General features: G+C 21.5%; 1 protein-coding gene across 2 annotated transcripts in view; it reads right to left on the bottom strand.

Moving 5' to 3' along the window:
• Positions 1–19,711, bottom strand: part of LOC129609424 (CCR4-NOT transcription complex subunit 3-like) — a 37,967-nt gene extending 18,256 nt beyond the window's left edge. For both annotated transcript variants that reach the window (XM_055521328.1, XM_055521329.1), the window contains exon 1: positions 19,133–19,711. In XM_055521328.1, coding sequence (XP_055377303.1) covers positions 19,133–19,157 — 25 coding nt within the window. In that variant the 5' untranslated portion in view covers positions 19,158–19,711. The remainder of the gene's footprint in view (positions 1–19,132) is intronic.
• Positions 19,712–20,737: the final 1,026 nt, after the last annotated feature.

Raw genomic sequence — 20,737 nt, 5'->3', positions numbered from 1 at the left:
AATTCATGCTTGAAGTCTCACTTTTCAATCAAATCAAATATGAGTTATTTTAAATACGCATATACTATATGAGAGTACCATCTCTTAAGAATATCGTAAGAAAATTGCGATTTTAAGTATCATTTTTTAAACTTAAGGGCGCAAGTCTGCCTACTTCCAATTTTTGATTTTGCAACGTTTAAAAGCATTTAGAGCTTTGGCAGATATGCAATTTTTGGTTTTACAACTGTTTTAATTGTTTATTTATATTCAAGCGCGCATATATGCAACTGTATGATCGCATGCAATTAAGTAATCAGAAAGTTTGTAATTTTTTAAAATTAATTGCAATTTTTAGTTAACGCAATCGATTTAAATTAACGTAATAGTTTAGAAGTGCGTCCAACAATTTTACAAACAAAACTAAAAATTGCATGTCTGTCTTAGCCCTAAATGTAAAAAAAATTACATGATTTTCTTTTTGTGAGAGATAAAAATCACATAAGAATGTGATATGAGAGTGTTTTACGGTAAGCATAACAATTAGACAAAGTTTCGTCTGATTTTAATCTTTAACTTAAAAATATTAATTAAAATTAATTCTCAATCATTAAATATCAATTATTAATTCAGATAGTTGTGCTTTATTTTAGTAGAAATATTTAAAAATACACTTTTGTTGGAAAAATCCTTCAATTATTTCTTAACAACAATTTAATCCACATGATTTTTAAAATAAAACATGAATTGTCAATAGTGTCAATAAAATGACTGGACAGACTAAAAAAAGCAAAAGAAATATCATTTTTTTTTTCTGAATATTTACTTTTTTTAAAAAAAAGAAGAAACCACCGTTATTTCTGGGTGTAAGTAAATAAAAAATCCCGCAAAAATATAAAGAAATAATTTATGTAAAAAAATGAAAAAAAAATTCTTTTTTTTTTTTTCTGTTGTTTATTCAATCTCCATTGTTCTAAATAGATAAATAAATACCCATATAATCTATCTACTACAGTATGCATGCAAATAAGAAAAAAAAGCAAGAACAAAAGAAAAATAAAGGTGTACGATTTTTTTTTTGTGTTTCAGAAACGGAAATTGAATTTTTTAAAATTCGTAACCGTAAAAAATTTTTTTTTTAAATTGCATTATTGAATAAATAAAATATTAAAATTTTAAGATTTAAATCTAGATTTAATGGTTATTTAGGGTTTTTCATTCCTTTTTTCAACATTTATCTACGTTTTTATGTATTTATTAAATTCTCTTTTTAAAAGAATAATTAATAACACCATAAGCGAGTTTAATAGGGCCAATATAAACTTGCGCGTACACAATCAATAATTTTTAACATATAAAATTTATTTTATATAATTCGTCTGTATAACACTTTCTTAGTCAATTTCAAATCAAAATTTTCATCTATTTAATTACATTTACATATTATAATATAAATTTTCCAAAAACTACACATTTTGTCAAACAAGATTTTTCAAACTATGCTGCTGCGTAAAAGATATATGTTGCTAAGCAAAATAAAATGCAACAAAACATTAGCAATTAATTATTCATAGGAGAAATTAATATATTGTATCGCATTGCTCTCGACAGTAATAAATATTTATTAACTGCTTGTATTTTGTCTGTACTGCAAATAATTGAATATTTGATGTAGCAAATGTAAGTTTCTCTCTTTTTAAACCTAGAAAATTTCTCTTTATTTTAAAACTTTAACAAATTAAACAATAAATATTCACAATAGATAATAAAAAATGTGAGTCTCTTTTCGCTTGTTTTGCAAATTTTTTACTCAATTATTAATTTATAAACATATTTTTTATTAAATTGATCTCAAAATTAATTCAATTATTAAGAACACAAATTATTAATTTATATGCTTAAATTTCGATCACCATTCGCAGATTCATTGAAAATACAATTTCAACCAATGTAAATTCGGTCGTTTCCTTAACACTTTTAAAGGTATTTATTAAAGATTTAATTAAAATTTTAGTCCCTACATCCTTCATCCCTTTTTTTTTGAAGTTAAAAACAAACACTACTTTTATATTATTTGTGATGTATTTTATATAAAATATTCTTGAAGTGGGTATTTTTGTGTATGAAAATATTTTTAATTAAAACTGTTACTCAAACTTATTTATTTTTTGAGTTTTTTTTTTTTGCATTATCAAAGGGTAACCAAATAAAATAAAGAAATTAAGTATTTCTTGTTTTTACTTGAAAAAATTTATACTTACTTTTTAACTTTAAATTATTGAAAGATAAAAGAAATTTATAAAATATATACACGTATTAAACACACGAGAAAAAAAAAATTTAAAAGATGTATGTATTACGTGTGTGTATAATACACGTACGTGAGCATTTAAAATTATTAAATCCTAAAAAATTAAAGTTATATTTCCTTAAATTAATTAAATTTTGTTTCGAATTCACATTGTATTTGGAAAATCAAAAATTTAACCAAAATCCCTTTAAAAAGGATAATAGTAATATGTGAATGACATGACATGAAAATTAGGCATATAGAAAATTTGTTATATTTTATTGTTAATTATTTTTAAAGAGCTTGCCGTTTACTTTTAAAATTATTTACTATAAAACATTGTTATGTTCTCAAACTATACATACAATATTTATGATTGCTTAATTGAAAGGATAATCCCAAACAATTTAATATTATTCTCGTATGAAATATAAACAAATACATACAAATTTTACATAGGGAAATTGTTTAAATCACCCATTGTACATACACATATATGTCAAACATATAACATATTTAACATTTTTACAATTTACTAAAATCATTAAATCACAATGTATTGTTAAAAAAAAGAAAAACATTTTTGATTTCTTAACTAAGAGTAAATTGGACAAAAATTAGAATCTAGACATATCATTTTTAATTTATTCAGAAATGAATTTATTTTTCTAAAATTTCAACATATAAATTCAGAAATTAAGTATATATTTTTTTTTTTTTTGTATTTCTTGCCCTTTGGCTAAAAAGTTATTTGATATCATTAATGTTATTCAAAAAAGAATACAAGAATTTATAACAAAACAATTATTTTAACATTCAACCATTTTTATACTTAGTCATTGTAATATAATTCATAATATTTGAGTTAAACAAAAACGAAAGACAAAAATAAATTTATGTTGAATTAGACAACTCTAGAATACTAGTAAAAATTATTTTTAAAAAAATAATAATATTTACTTTGACTAAAATTGTTATCACAAGTAGCAATATCTCATATGTGTTTTCTTTCATTACGGCGACGCAAAATCACAATAGGCCATTTAACGTAAGAGAATGAGAATGTCAAATCATTCACGTTTCACTAAATTTTGCAATTAATTTTTGCTCCTGTACAGCATAATTTCTATAAAAAATGACATGGTCTACATTTCAACTTACAAACAATTCTCAACTAATCAGGGTGTAATTTATCGTAGAATTTTATGCCCATGAATAATTGAAACTTGCAAAAACACGATTTTTCTGATTGTAAAACAAGAATATTATAGAAATTTTATGAAAAATGACTGTCAAAACAACGAAAATTGTCTATAATTTTATGAATGAGCATAATTTTTGACATATCCTATACTAAATGAATATACACTTACCGTATCTTAAATTTTAATTTTTTTTTTTAGCATAACAAACGAAGTGAACAATTTTATAATGGCCGCTGAATATTGCTCATTAAAAGTACATACTAATATGATTTATGTGTATGTTATTTTTGGATTTCTTTTTTTTTTATTTTATTTTCAAAGGAAATAATGTAAGTTAAAAGCAAGCAAAGACTGTAATTTTAGATTTTATAAAATAGTTTAGCTTTTCATAAAATATTTTTTTTTTCGTTTTATTTTCTCTTATTCTGCTTTTTTTTTTGTTCTTCTTCCTTCAAAGAGTATTTTGGTAAAAATGAATAAAAAAAAAAACTAAGAATATGGAATATTTAAATTTATATAAAAAATTAGTAAGCAAAATTTTATTTAATGATTCATTTTTGATTGAAATTTTATTAAGTATGTACTTAGAGAACAAATTAATTATAAAAGTTAATATTCGAATGATTTTAAAACAAATTTTCCATAAAATTATTATCTAATTATTCTAAATACATATTTTAGTTTACAAGAAACATACGCAGGTTTTTATAGAACAAAAAATAATCTGGACATTTAATTATTTACAAATTATGATCCGAAATCATAAAATTACGGGATTATCACAATGAAAGTTTCCATTTTTAAGTTTTACATAAGTTCTTTAACTTTTTCGACTTCAAAATATTAGATCTCTAAAATTACACAAAAACGCTACCTATAAACACGAAATGAATTTTGAATTTCAATCTAAAAATTATGTTAGTTAGTAAACATTCTGTATACCACAAATGTATTCTGCACAAGCAGTGCGGAAACTTACTGAGTTATGTTTTATTACTTAATATGTGTTTAATAAACAAAATTAATTTATTAACTCACTATATTTCATTCTCTTTTTATTGATTTAATTTCCTCTTCTTAATGAACTGTCCGAAAATCAAAACCATTTCTAATTTTTAAGAAAAATTTCATATTTTAATTTCTCTTTTTACTATAACTTTAAAAGATCATTGCTTATTATTTAAAAAAAAAAAGAAATTCACTCGATATTATTGTAAATTCATCGGATTCATTTGTATATTGAAGACTGTCAATGTCAAATACACAGTAATATTCTTAATGGATATTTTGTTTACAAATAAGTATACATTCATACATACACATGTTCATATCACAAAAAAAAAGAAATTTCAAATTCCAAATTGAATACATAAAAATTACTGTTAAATATTTGCTATTGTGTACATACATATGCACATTATTTTATTAAATTCATTTAACTATTCTTTTTTATTACAATGCCCATATATGTATGGATTTACATACATATATACACGTTCACATTGACTTTATTTACATGCTCATCTATTTCAATAAAAATATTATTGAACTTGAACCTTATTTGCGAGTCAAAAATTCATTTTTCTCTCTTGCTATTAATTATGTTTATTTTATTTGTATTATGTTTGAGAATAAATTACAAAAGGCATGTGAGTACCTACATACCTACATATGTATTTATATTATCCTTTATATAGGTAATAAAGGATATTAAAGACAATTTTATTATTCAGCTACTTATTTTACAACCACCTACCTAACATTGCGACTACTATGCCTTTAATTTACTCATTATTTAAAATAAAAGCAAAAAGAAAAAAATCTTTAATTTAATATTGATTAAAAATAAATTTCGAAACTAAATTGTATTAAAAATATAATGAAAAAAAAAAATAAGAGAACAAAACTAATTTTTTTTTTTTTAATGAAAACCATTGAAATTAGTGTATAATTTATACGTTTGTGTGTATAATATTCAGGTATGTATGAACCTAAATAATAATGTACATATTAGAAAAAATTAAAACACATAAAATAACACAAAAACAAAAAAAAATCAAAAGAAAGAGTTCAATGTAATCGCTTAAATTTTGGCCATAGACTTCAAGGTCGAACATAAAACAATTTACGTACATATTTACGCATACATACATACATAAATATTAAATTATGTACATACACACAAATATGTTCTAAAAATTCTAAATCGCCTAATAAAAAGGAATTTAAAGATAAAAAAAAAGTACAAAACAAAAATAAAAAAAAAAAAACACAAAATTGGTTATTTTTGTTCTTCTCTTTTTTTTATTCTGTTTTTTAAAGTTTTTAAGCATTTTTGAAGTTGTAGGATTTTTGTTGGTGTTTTTTTTTGTGTAATGAACAATAATTTTACATACAACTTAATATAGATAAGTAAATCAACATACATTTATTAGTAGATATTTGTATAGATAGCGTCACTTTAAATCATAATCACCGTAAGTCCATTTTTGAGTAAAACCGGTTTTTTATTCTTAATTGTAAGAGTTATGGTTTGTAATCATAAAATAAAATGCTCTGAGTTGGTTTTATAGCTTCTTACAATTAGGAACGACAAATTTAATAGAAATAGGTACTTATAGGTATAAAATGTTATTCTTATAATTTATGAAAAAGGAAACCGGTTTTAAAATTCTGTCTCTAAACACAAATAATAAAATTTAAAAATATTAATTAATTTAAACTAATCACATTACACGGAATCCTAAAATTATTAAAGAGACAAATTTCAAATATCATTCTCCTGAAAAACTTCCAAAATTAGACTCACAACAGTTGTGATCTAAGATGACAATATAGAAATATATGCATGTGTATTGAAAATTAATAGAATAGAAACTTTTTAGGACGTAATTTACTACTACTACGTAAATAACAAAAAAAAAAAAAATAATTTTTTTTTTCTTCTTTTTATTATTATTTTAATCATAAACAGAAACCAAAGAAGAAAAAAAAACAATAAACAAAAAAAAAAGCTTATAGGGCACAGACTTTAACGAGACGGTAATATAATGAATATGTATTTCATAGTTAAATACCTCAACTACATACACACACAAAAAGGTATAGCAAACGATACTAAATATGTACGTATATATATTTATATATGTATGTATGAATAGAAGGTATGTAAGAATAGAATATTATTTATCAGGCAGGTAGTAAAAAGATAGGTAAAAAATAAAAAAAATATGCATAACATTCATGTTAATCTTGAAAAATAAAATAAATTGTAGAACCAAAAGAGACTAAATAAGAATGAATTAGAGAAAATTGTAATTGATATAAAAGAAGGGCCAGAGTCGCTGTTTATACAGACATTTCAAAGAAGAATATGAAATTTGTAAAGAATTCTTCCATATTTTTTTTTCTCTCTAAAATAAAAATATTTAATAATGAAAGCTCATAATTTGTTATTATCAGTGTATTATTTAAAATTTCTTATTAATTATAATTATTTTTGTTTTTTTTTTTTGGATTTTGGATTTAAAATTTTATTTACTTTGTTTATAAACACCAAATATTACTTAGGCTGTAGGCATACATAATTTGTATTTCGCCTCTCATTATAATAGATAAAATTATAATGAGAGGCGAAAATAATCATATCAAGAGACGAGAGAAGAAAAATTATTTTACCACAAAGTCTTGGACAATAGTAAAGATAAATTTTGATTAAAATATTAAAAGAATTATCCTAACATCTTCTTATAATTAATATTTATTAATTTTAATATTTAATTTCAAAGTTAATAATTATGGAAATATTTTATTTAATTTAAAAAATAATATTAAATTTCATTAATAAAAAATGATTTGACTTTATTATTTCTGAACTTAGGCTTTTCGAAATGAGATGTACTTATTTATATACATTTGTATTACCAAAATTGATTACTGAAATCTATAATATTCGTAATTGTAATTTTGCTTTGGTCAAAAATCTCTTTTCAAAAAAAATTCTAACTTTTTTCAGTTTTCGTATTCCACGAAATCTTTAGTGCACAGGTTTGCTTTATTATTTGGTTTTCGTTAGAGAGTTTTGCATAAAAATTTTTATAATTCTCCCTATATAATTTTTGAGTGTTAGATAATACCGTGTTTTACAAAGAATGTACATTATTTATGTATTATGTAAAATTCTCCTGAGAAAGAAATTCCCATACCGAGATACAAATTATGTCTGTAACTGCATATTATCATAAAAAATTCACAATAGAAAATTAAAATGGTTTTTTTATGGAAAGCGGTTATATTATGGATCTGTTTAAAAAAAAAAGGCTAATTTAAGCCGATTTTTTCAATAAAAGGGGGTGCTATTAAACAATATGCATTTTAATATACTGATTGAAATTTGTGTTAATTTTTCGTTCAATCAATTAACCGGAGAAAATCTATTAAGCGTGATGCAATTAATTGATAGGAACTGCACATACATATACATAAACGCTATACATACAATTTTATTGTTTACAATTTTTAAAATTCAATATCGTAAATTTTTCCATTCAATCATTTTTACTATTATCGAAAATTTATTTTTCTTTTTTCTCATTATTATATTAACTAGCATTCAATAATGATTACACACACACACGTGTATCTGCGTATATGTATATATACTTAGTTATATATTTAAAGTTAGAATAATTATTTGTTTTATTATTTTTTAGTTAATTTTTTTTTAAATTTTCAAATTATGATGACTAATAAACCGAAGAAAGAAAAAAAAAAGATTCGTAACCTTTAGTAAAGGGAACAGTTGGGGGGAATGTGAAATGTCTGTTGTTTTAAATTTAGGGAGCAAATAGAAAACAAAAAAAAAAGAAACACAAATGATAAAGAAAAAAAAAATGGTTTATGAAAAAAAAAATAATAAAAAGAACAGAAATATGTACATATGTATATGTATGTACACAAATTAAACTCGCGTTATTAACTTGGGGCGCAAAACGAGAAAAAAAAATAAATAAATTTTTCTACTTAAAAAAAAGGCGCAATTTTTCAACACATGTTTTTATGACTTCACACCTAGTAAAAAAAAAAACGAAGTAAATACCTTAATGTCTACATACCTATGAATGTGAAATATTTTAATTATACATAACAATATTTATATATATATACATATGTACCTACATTCTATATTTACTGTCTTTTTAATTTAAAATTTAATTACATTTTTATTATTGCTTTGTAATTTTCTTTGTCCTTTACTATATAAAATAAAAGTTACAATAAAGAATTGTAGGTAAAGAGTTGAAGGTATTTAAATTATCCAATACTCACAACTACTACTAATTTTATTTATAAATGTTAATTATGTGTATAGACATAACATAAAATTTGTATGATTAGTATAGTGTTCCATTTGAAGGTATACAACAAACCAAATGAATATTTCCACTCCATTTGTATAACAATCATAACTACACATCAGCTACATGGATTTTATACGAAAAGTAAATGACAAATTTTTAATGCACAAGTTATTTTTTACTTTACAAAACAACGTTTCATTCACAAACTACACTCCTACTACCCCAGGGGTGGTATGATAGCATTGTTATCCTGCAAAAGGAACGAATAATTCAATTCATAATTATTAATAAAATGAAAATTTGCTAATTTTTTTTATATTACTTTTGGACGTACTTTTACTCGCAACTCTATACATAACATAAATTAAAATTTTTAGGAAAGTACTTGGATTTTCATTATTTTTTGTTTTGTTGTTTCTCCTTCCTATCACCTACTCCCTAAAGTAATTTAACTTGTATTTTCTATACATTGTATATAAAGCTTCGTTTATATTGATAAAATTTTATTCATAAATAATATTTTTTATTTTTCTCGTATTTATCATTAAAAAAATTCATTTTCATTCACAAAATGTAAAATTTATATAAGTAGTAACCATAGTATAGAAGAGAAAAAAAAAACAGAATGAAATTATCTGTCACATTTTGTATTATTTTCGAATAGGAGTTGTCATCGTTAATAATTAATTATTGATGGGGAAGAAAATGTGAGCAAAATGTTATTTTTTTTTGTCTTTGATGTTAAAAATAAAATTAAATTAAATATTTATTGGTTAGCACTTAACAACAACATCAATTACAATTTATATAATTACATTTATTTATATATGTATGTATATGTACGTATCTACTAGATTTATGTATATAAAAATAATAATTCATTTAGAGTAGAAAATAAAATCGAAAAGAGAGTTAAATGTTAATAATTTATAACAAAAAAAAATTAAAATTGATAAATAAAAATAAAAGGATTATTACACTGAAGGAAATATTAAACTAAAATAATTGTTAATTTAGTAAATTTTTAATATTGTAATTATAAAAGTTAAAAAATGTTCATAATCAATGTTTTAATTTGACATATTTAATGCAGATTAACACCACAATCATACAAGAGAGTTTTTTCTCTAATGCTAGTGCATGATAATTTTTGATTAAATTGCTCTCTTTGCACAATTCCAAAAATTTATTCCCAAACTACGCCTTTATTAGTGTTATTGTAAATATTTATACGAAACATTTTCGAAAGAAATCCCGAATATTACTAATATAAATAGAAATCGAAATTTTTAATTTCGAAAGAGCTTTTCCCTTAAAAGAAAATTCAAGTAAGTGTTGTTGGGCAATTTTTTTGAAAAAAAAAATTGTTGTTCAGAAAAAAAGTTTTCCAAGTATACTTTGCAATCAGTACTCATTTTAAATTTATAATATATTTTTTTTCGTAATTAGAACAAGACAATATTTTACATCTGGACGCTTCTTTAAAATAGTATTAACTTAATTCGAAAGTTAATTTTAATTTCTCAATAAAATAATTGTACAATAATTAACATTTTAATAGAATGATAAGTAGATAAATAAAGTCAAAATTGCAATTCTTGAAATAGCATAGTTGCCACCTGAAATTGGAAGAGACAATAATTCTTTCTTATATTAAACTTCTTTCCAAAGTAATGCTTATCCGAAAGTTTAAATCGTTGAACGTATATTAAATTAAATTATTAAATTATGTTAAAGCATTTAGGACGATTTTGCATTTTAAACTTATTTAATTCTAATAATTTTGTAAAACAAATACAACACATTCAATAATCGCAATCTAATATTATTATTTATCTACACAAATTAAATTATTTCAAGTTGATTATAAATGCTATTGTCATAATAAATTTTTAATCTTGTCCTTAATTATTGAAAATATAATAAATAAATAAAATATGCAATAAAAAAAAATTGAAGAGGAAAAAAAAAAACTTCTTTGTTGCAATTGGAAAATATTTGAACAAAAATTGTTAAGATAGTGTTAAGAATTGTGTTGCCTATATTAATAATATTTGAGTAAGTTAATTGGAAATTACATACATGTAATTCTCAAAAAGAACTGTTATTAATAGCTAATTTATTGTTTATGGCATTGAGTAAAATTTAAATGAAAAAATTCTAACTCACAAATTGGTGGCAGAGCAATAAAACTTTTCAATTATTTTTTTATTAATTTATAATTAAAATTACTTTTATAATTAAAAATATGAAGAAGTTGAATCATAAAACAAATAAATACTTAGTACTTTTTTCACTTGATTATTTACATATAGTCAACTTAGATCAAGTATGTCCTAACTCACATTTTGAAAATTTTTTAGGAGAGTAAGAAAGTTCATTATGCAAATTTTATGAAATTTTAAAAAGCAAAAAAAAAATTCTGATGGTGACTATATTTCTATATCAACAACAAAAATAATATTAAAATCTGAATTGAGCTTACAATATTTCTGATCTAAGTTTATATTTATGCAAATAATTAAAATAAAATTAAATATTATTATGCATTTTGCGACCTCTAATAAATTTATTAAGCTCCTACATATGACATTTAATAGTATTTTATAATCAATTATCAATAATAATAAAATCTAAGTAAAATGAAAAAAAAAATAATTATGTGATCAACAGTGTATAAATGAAAAATTCATAGATCGCAGAATAAAATATAATTAAGTTATTCTTTATCAAAAATTGAAATACAGAAATTATTATAGTTATTAAACGATGAAAAAATTCAATTTAACATACATACATATTTGCATATACATACACGAATTATGCATAATTATATTTATTTGGTTAATGATTTATTTGTTTTTATTGTACAATACGCTAAATATACACTCATACCCAAATATATACACATTTATTATTTATTTATCAATAGGAGGTAATTGACTGCCATAAATATTTTAAAATACATACATATGTATATACGAGTACATATGTGATATAATTAAATAAATAAAAACAATATATTAATAATCTTCTGTGTTATCAAAACTCAAACAACAATATTATATTAAATGTTTAGTCTAAGTGTTAACAAAAAAAAATTTTTTTGAAAAATATTTGCATATATAGATAAGTACATACATATGTATGTAATTGTTTTTAATATAAATAAATATTAGTTTTATACCTGTCTACGTTAATTAAAATAAATTTAAATTTAATTTATAAATATAGACTTAATAATAATAAATATTAAAATATTAAATATGAATTAAGTCTTAAATACGGGCCTGATTCTGTACATTTATATGACTTATTCACTAAGTGAGAAGAAAGTAAGTTACATTTAGTTTAATAAACAATTTGAGAAGAATTTTTCTGTATTATTTATGAATTTCGGCTATTCAAAAAAAAAAAAATGGCAGTAATTGCTTTATTATTAAACAAATCAGCAATTACAACTAATAATTTACATTATCCCTATTAAGCAATTATACAACTGACAAACTGAATTGTATAACAACATCATATTACTGTAATTTTGAAGTCAGCGTCACTTTGTTTTGAAAGTTGATAATTTTTAACCAATATTTTATAAATTCGTCATTATGATTTATTAAAGAAAATATTATAAAAATATGATTGAAAAAAAAAAATGAATAATCGTTTTGGAAAAATAACATTTTAAAAATATGAGAATTCTGCGGGACTAAAAGGGGTTAACAAAAAAAAAATTAATGTCAAAAAATAGTCTTAAATTTTTTAAGTAAGCATAATTTTTTGTATTTAACCATTTTTCTAAATTACGTATTTAAAACCTTTAGTAATAAATAAACGTGACAAAGATCCTAAAAATTACGAGCTACTAAATTTGTAGCTTGTTTTATGTTCAATAACATGACAATTTGAATCTAATTATAATTAATACACATTATTAAACAACAATTAATAAATTTAAGGCAATATAATATTTCTTGCATTGTATATTGTAAAGCTGAGGAGATGTAAAATTCACAATAAAACGAAATCTAACTAAAATCACTTGTACCATTAACAAATTTATGTAAAAAATAAACGAAAAAATTTTTGACTTAGTCGATTGACAATTGGAAAACACATAATATTATGTATAGTTAATAAGAAAGAACAATGAAAAAGTTAAAAATCTAAAATATCGCGTGTACGCGTGTATGCTTTTCATATCCATTAAAAAAAAAGAACCTTAAATGTAATTTTCAATATTTTTGACATGCGATATTAGAAAATTTTAAAATTGATTTTACGCAATTTATTTTTACGTGATTTTTTTATTTGATGGTTATGACAATATTTTTATGTTTTTTTGTTTTTTTTTTTGTTTTTTGACATTGACCACAAGTTTTGTTTTAATACATAAAATTAAAAACCAAAACGCTCAGCAACATTTTTGTTTTACTTATGATATTTATAGAAATGTCATTTATGTTTATCTAATACATTATAATGAATAAGTAGTAAGCAATAAAATTTAACTACAATTCTACACGAACGCCACATTTGTACTTACTAACCAAAATTATAAAATGTTATTTTTTTTTTTTCTTATTTTAATAATTCCCATATAAACAATTCAATTAAAATGCAATAAAAGGTTGTTTTGTAATGCTTACAAGTAAGCAATTATACATAAAATGCAATAAAAGTAATAAAACTTATTTTTAACTTTAAATTATTGTTAGCGTTAATGAATAAAAAATAAAATAGCATGAAATTTGCTACCTAAAATTAATTTTACAGAAAAATTATTTATTTTTGATATTCACATATTCTTAAATAGAAATATGCGCTACATATACATTTACGTACATGTATATATATATATACGAAATAAGCTTAAAAAAAAAGTCACGACGCTTTCTGTTTATTTGACATTTTATTATCACTTAAACATATACGTACGTACATAAGTTTATGCCGAATAGGTCAAAATACAAAATGTTTAAATAATTTTGATATTAAAAATAGAGAGAAAACACATTTTATAAATTACTGCATCTTACTTGCATACACTAAAATTAAGGAAATTAAGGTAGAATTATTTATCAAGTCAGTTGAATTAAATTTTACAAAAATCACACAGCATTTATAAAGCATAATATGTATGTACATACGGTGGTAGTACTAGTACCTGAACGGGTTTAGTGTCCGAACACTATATTTTTTTTTTTAAATTTGGCAATAAAATATAAAATAAAATTTTTCAAATGTTAAATTCTAATTTGAACGATTCTTTAATATCATATTTTAACAATTAATATTTCAGTCAAATTTATATGTTCGGAAACTGGAAGTGAAAATGGTTGGTTAGTAGTTGTCCAAAACGATCTTTTCTAAAAAGGTTTACAAAGAAAATTCCAGCTTCATTTTTTTATTCTGAATATTTTAAAAATTTACTTTATCCTTACTTTGTAGATCGTAAATAGAATGGTAAAATTTGATAATAACTAAACGGTTCTGATACAAGTGCATTTACCCTACTTACATATTATATTAATTATTTCAAAGCAATTTTAACTGAGTACACTGTTTTTAAATGCAACATCAACACATTTTCATTGCCAAATTTTTATTATTTATTTCATTTTATTTTTTTTTTTGTTTTTCATTTTTGGTTTTTATGCAAAGATATCATATAGAAATTTTGATATTTAAAAATATATGTACTTAATACACATAATATATGTACATAGGTATAAATATACTTATAATTGGCATAACTCAATGCATGTACAATAATTAATACATATGCATGTATTTATGTGAACTAATTAATTGCACTTAAAAATGGTTAATTCAATTACCATGACTATTAATGTCGACGAGCTTTTAGATGATTTTTTTTTGTTTTGTTGATTTTATAATTAAAATATCTTATGAATTCTATATTCAATAAAATTTATAAAAAGTTTATTTCAAAGGTAAAAAAAAAAAAAATTAATAATGTGTTGCTGTTTTAATAAGACACTCACACATAAACGTTAGAACAAAATCATAATTAATTTCCCTATCACTATTATTATTATTATAAATGAATTAATATTTACGATATCAAAATATATTTTTAAATTTATTAAAATTATATGATTGGTAATTGGAAATTACTATAAAATTTATTTTTAAATAAATTTTATGATTTCTTTAAAAGAATTGGCACATAAATAAATTTACTTTAAATAAAATTTTATAAATATATAAATAAAAATTTACATAAATGCATTTCTTTTCCACAAAATAAATAAATAAATTTTAAATTCAATTTAAATTATTTTAAAATTTAATCGTGGAATTTTCGAACGATAAAGTAATAATTGATAACATAAAAATTAAATTCTTTCAGACATTCTAATATGCATTTCTTGAAACTATATGTAATGTTTTGAAAATTTATAAACATAATAATTATAATGAAAACAATCTTGAAATTTCAGGAGGTCCCTTTACGAGATGATGAAAATTCAAAATCAACTGATTGTGAGGACTATCTAATTCATCGAAAATTTTCAATATGTAATGAGGTGATTATTTTAATATCACCCCATTACATATTGAACTATTTTGTTGCATAGATCTAGGTGGAGCTAAAAACGAAATTGAAGCAGTATAATAAATAATTGAAAACTTTGCAAAATTGAAATTTTTTAAAACTTTATTAAATTAGGTGGTCAAAATGTAAATATCTAGTTCATTTCTGCTTAGTTTTAAAAATAAAATACATAAAATACATAAAACTTATAAGTACTATTTATAATAAATTTGCCAGGTAACTAAATATTAAATAATATGATTAACAGGTATGACTATAATTAGATCAAAATCTAGAAAAGTCCAGTTTCTGATACTAAAAATTCTTTCTTTAAATTAAGATGAATAAATTAATCAAAACTAATTTTATTTTCTTTCAAATTTTGATAATAAAAACAAATAAGTAGAAAAAAACCATAGGCTAACACCTTTTTTAGCAAAATATTTAACAAATTATAAATTTTAATTCACTTAACATTTTTTGATATTTTAAAATTAAAATTAATATTTTTCATTAACATTTTATTTTCCCAAATACAACCATAATGTTAATTCATGCATTTATAATAATCCCTTTTTATTTAAGTACTTTCTTAAGTATCTGTTCATTCACAATATAAGAAAAAAATAAATTGTACAATTTAACCTCACTTTCAATAAAAAGAAAACATACCATATTATCGGTATGTAGGTATGTATGTAAAAATGTGTGTAGAATACTTGTCTATACCATAAATTGTATATCGTATTGTAAATAAAAAAAAATATTATATATACATATATACACAACATTTTTATTCTAAAATTTAAAATACAAAAAAAATTTACAAGACTTTATTTTTTTTCTCTGTGTATTAAATGCCTAAATAATTTACACCATTTTTTCTTATACAATTTAAAATTTATACTATTAATGATTTGGAAAACATAAAAAAAAAACCTTTCTTCGAAAATAAAATGAAAAAGGAAAGAAAAAAAAATAAAAGAATTAATAAAAAAAAAAATTATTTTTGTTAGTGTTTTTGTTTGGAGTTTGTTTGATGAATTCCTATTAAAAAGCCATTGATTCTTTTCTAATATACATAAATAAAACATATCTATAAAATAATACAAAATTATATGTTGGTACCTATATACATATAGAAAATAAATTTATATATATAAACAAATATTTATAACGATTACTCCGGGTAGGGGACATTATTATGTTAAAAATGCTTCAACAATAAAAAAAGAAAACAAAAAGAATACAACGTAAGTATGTACAGATTACAAACATTATATATATATATATATTCAATATATTAAAATGTAAGGAGTAAATGAAAAGAAACAGAACTAGAGTCCATACAATAATATCATTACACACCTATATTACATAGATGCGGTTATAAGTAGGTACTAATAGTAGCATTGTAGATGAATTCACATTCATATGTGTTTAGTATATATATTATAAATACATTTATATATAATATATATGTATATATTAAGGGAGGATTAAAAAATTTTCTTTAATATTTCTTTTTTTGTTATTCTTTTGATATTAAATTTTGTGTGTACACACACAAACAACATAGAGAACAGAAAATCTTCCTTTTATTTTCTGTTTAAAATTTCGAATATATATAGGGACAATATTTTACAATAATATGAATATACTCATAAACATATGTACATTTTATTTTATACTCATTTTATATAACATTAAAAATATATGTACCTACAAGTATAATTTTATAAATATTATGTAGACATGTGTTACATTATAATTAAATAAATGCTAAATAATAGTAAAGTTAATATCTAACTAACGTTTTATTTTAGAGGTAAATATAATTAAAAAAAAAATTTTTTACTAAATAACATACACTAAATATTCTTGAACATTTTAATTCTTTTAAATTTTATTCATAATAAACTGATACTGAAAATAATATTAATTGAATCATTTTCTAAAATTAATAAAATTTTTAACGGGAATCTGTGGTATGCCGATGGAACACCAAATTCTAAGACACTATATTAACTCTATTAATTGTGTAAATGAGCTGGTACTTAGCAAATACAAGGAATTATTAAGATACTAAAGTTTCAACTGGCGTTTATTAACAAAACAATTGTATAAATTAAAATTTAATAAAATTTTATATTTTAAACTTTATAGCTACCTCAAAAGAACACTGTATTACATTTTATATTATGAAAGTAGCATTTGCAGTGTAACTGTACAACTTGCATATTTTACTATTTACATATCATATTTAAAGTGTATATCCCATAATTAACCTATCAATATTTAAAACAATTAAGCAAACGGCACAAGCCCTATCCAATAATGGTTTAAATAAGTAGGTATGTAGGTAGGTACCTAAATTCATTCTATTCAAATATTTTTAATATAATTTTAAAGTTATTGAAGTTTACCACAATAAATATTTATATAATGGTTAAATTTTTAATAAAAATATTTAATTAGGTAGTTAGTTACCAATATGGCTTTCTTAAAGAAGGTGTAAATTAATTTAAAGAAGAACTATATTTCATATTAATTATGAACCACAATTGGACACATGAGTTATTTATACAGAAGCAAGGAATTATAAATTATAAAAAAAAATAATTATAATATTTATAATTAAATTTTCTCAAATGTGCAAATTTTGAGTTATGTCAGTGTTGCGGCAAACGAACAATATATAAATAATTTTTTTTTTTTGATATTGGGAACAATTGAGATAAGTAAACATAAAAATCCTAAATTTTATAAAATATACGAATTGTTTATGTGTAATTATCCATCCATATCACTATCTTCCCTTTGGAATTTACATATTAAATTTACCTACCTACCTACCATTCAAAATATTCCTTAAAAAAAATATGTTACTACTTATCCCCTGAAAGTAGTAAGGGGTCAAACCAAATTTTTCTTTAATTTAGTAGCAGCAATAAAATTTATATTAATTAAACAATTCTATGTTTAAATAATAAAATAATTTTATTTAATGTGCTAGGTGTTTAATTTATATTTAAGATCATAGTAATAAAATATACTTGTATAATATTAAATTTTTTTCCTATTAACAAATAAACATTATATTTTAAGCATATTAATTTTGTATACATTATGTATATAATTATGCACATGCATACATATACCTTTATACTTCAAATTCAAAACTTCAGTTTGTAGTACCTATAATACCTATATAAATGTCATATTACATATGTATATACATATCATGCATATTATAATAGAAAATATATGTGAGTATATACAATCGATATATATATTATATACGTACATATGTATGTATAGAAAAACGATTGTAACATTAAAATTACAAATTTGTAAAGAAAAACATAATAAATTTGTAACATTTTCAGCTTCTACAATTATAAAAAAATTTCCATTTTATCATTTAAAACCTAACATCATACTTATATACAAAATATAAGTTATATTTAAAAGGGTTTTTTTTTTTCTTCTACTTTGTATGTGATATTTTATTGTAATCCATTGCTGCTGAGAGAGATGTTTTTGTTATACAAATTCGCAAAATTTTGTATGTTAAAACATTTTTTTTTCTCATTTCTTTTGTAAATTATAAAAATTTTTGAATTTAGATACCATACATTTCACTGTATATACCATAAGTATGTAAGTGAAACAAATATTCAATAAATATAATCTAAATAAAATTAATATCATTCTTTTTTTTTCTGTTTCTCACCTTGCAACTTTCTCGTCGCAGCCATAGCTATGTAAATCTCTTGAACAAATTTTCAGACATAGTCTAAGCATACGAAAACGATTGGTTGTATTTTTTCCCCAATATTCTGTGTTATTATAATGTTCTAATTTTATATATGTATATAATATTTTTTTTTTATAATTTACAGAATCCGCGATTTCGATAATTTATTCTGTAATTACGGTAAAAAAAATTAGAATATTTATAATATTCTTTTCCTTAAAATACCAAAAAAAAAAAATTTTCGCCTTTGCGTTTTCTTTTTTTTTTTTTTCGTTTTTACTTTTTTGTGGTTACGCACTCCTCGATCCGTCCGTGGTGTATAAAATGAAAATGAAAAAAAAAAATTGAAAAAACTTCTGGCTATTTTACACAAATTTTCACAAAACCAATCACTTTTTCGTTATTCAAAGCAATTAAAATATGATTTAAACTTTTACTCAGATTATTTTTTAAAGGATTTACTTTTTTTAAAGATAGAAATTTATTGGAAAAAGAAATTTTTTTAATATTTCGATTTTTTGACGCGATTTTTTTTTTTAGTGGTAGAAGTGTGAACTCGATAGATTTTATACAGATGTGTGAGTATTTCATGTATATACGTATACAAGATTTATTGAAAGTTTAGTACTACTTTGACATAAATCTAGTATAAAAATGCTTTGATCTAGTATTAAAAATTTGAAGTAAAAATGTGGAATATAAATAATAATAATGTAGTGGTATTTTATCTATCTATCACTTTTATTCCCAATTTATATTATATATGTTAGAAAAGGTAAAATATTTATAAATGTCAAAAAATTATTTATTTTCAAAAATGCCGTAAATTTTTGCTGTTTTGTAGAAATGCCATTTTGACAATTCATTTTTTGAAAAGTCTTTTGTACATATTTTTTTAATGTAGAACAGCTGAAAAATGAAAATTGTAAAAAATGAGGGTGTGTTTTATGCAACTGTTTCAGATTTTTGATTATGATAGCTGAGATATGTTAATATGTATATATAATATATGTAAGGTATATATATTGATTTGGGTTTGGGTATACTGTTTACATACTTATGTATGCTTAGTTATATTATTTCAATATTAAATTATTAAAACTTTTATATTTTTAATTTAATCTGAAAAAAACGTTACACAAATTGTGCAACAGACGAATTTTAATAAAAATAAAAAATTCATATTCTCTTAGACGCATTCTCTTAGAGGTTATTTTGGGATGATATTGGAAAATATAATCAAAATAAAGTGATTTGAAAATTTAATACGGCGATGAATGAAAATAAAATCTTTTCAAATTTTATTCATCGGACTTTACGATTAAAGTTTTTTTTTCCTTTTTTCAAAAATGTTTTTTTACAAAACTTAACATTTTTTTATGTCAGATCTGTTTATTTTTCTGGAATATTTATATGTACATATTGTACTTAATTTATTACATACGTACATATGTATGTATATACAAGCAATATTCATGTACGTACATCTGCTGCAATTGAAATTTATGGAGATCTGCAGATGAAAGATTAGTTAATCTAATGCATTTTCAAAGTATGTATATAAATGTATGTATTAACATA

The sequence above is a fragment of the Condylostylus longicornis genome, unplaced genomic scaffold, assembly GCF_029603195.1.
Source record: "Condylostylus longicornis isolate FDR11 unplaced genomic scaffold, ASM2960319v2 ptg000039l, whole genome shotgun sequence".
NCBI classification, from domain to species: domain Eukaryota; kingdom Metazoa; phylum Arthropoda; class Insecta; order Diptera; family Dolichopodidae; genus Condylostylus; species Condylostylus longicornis.
The sequence above is the reverse complement of the archived record's forward strand: the minus strand, read 5'-3'. Positions and strand labels throughout refer to the sequence as shown.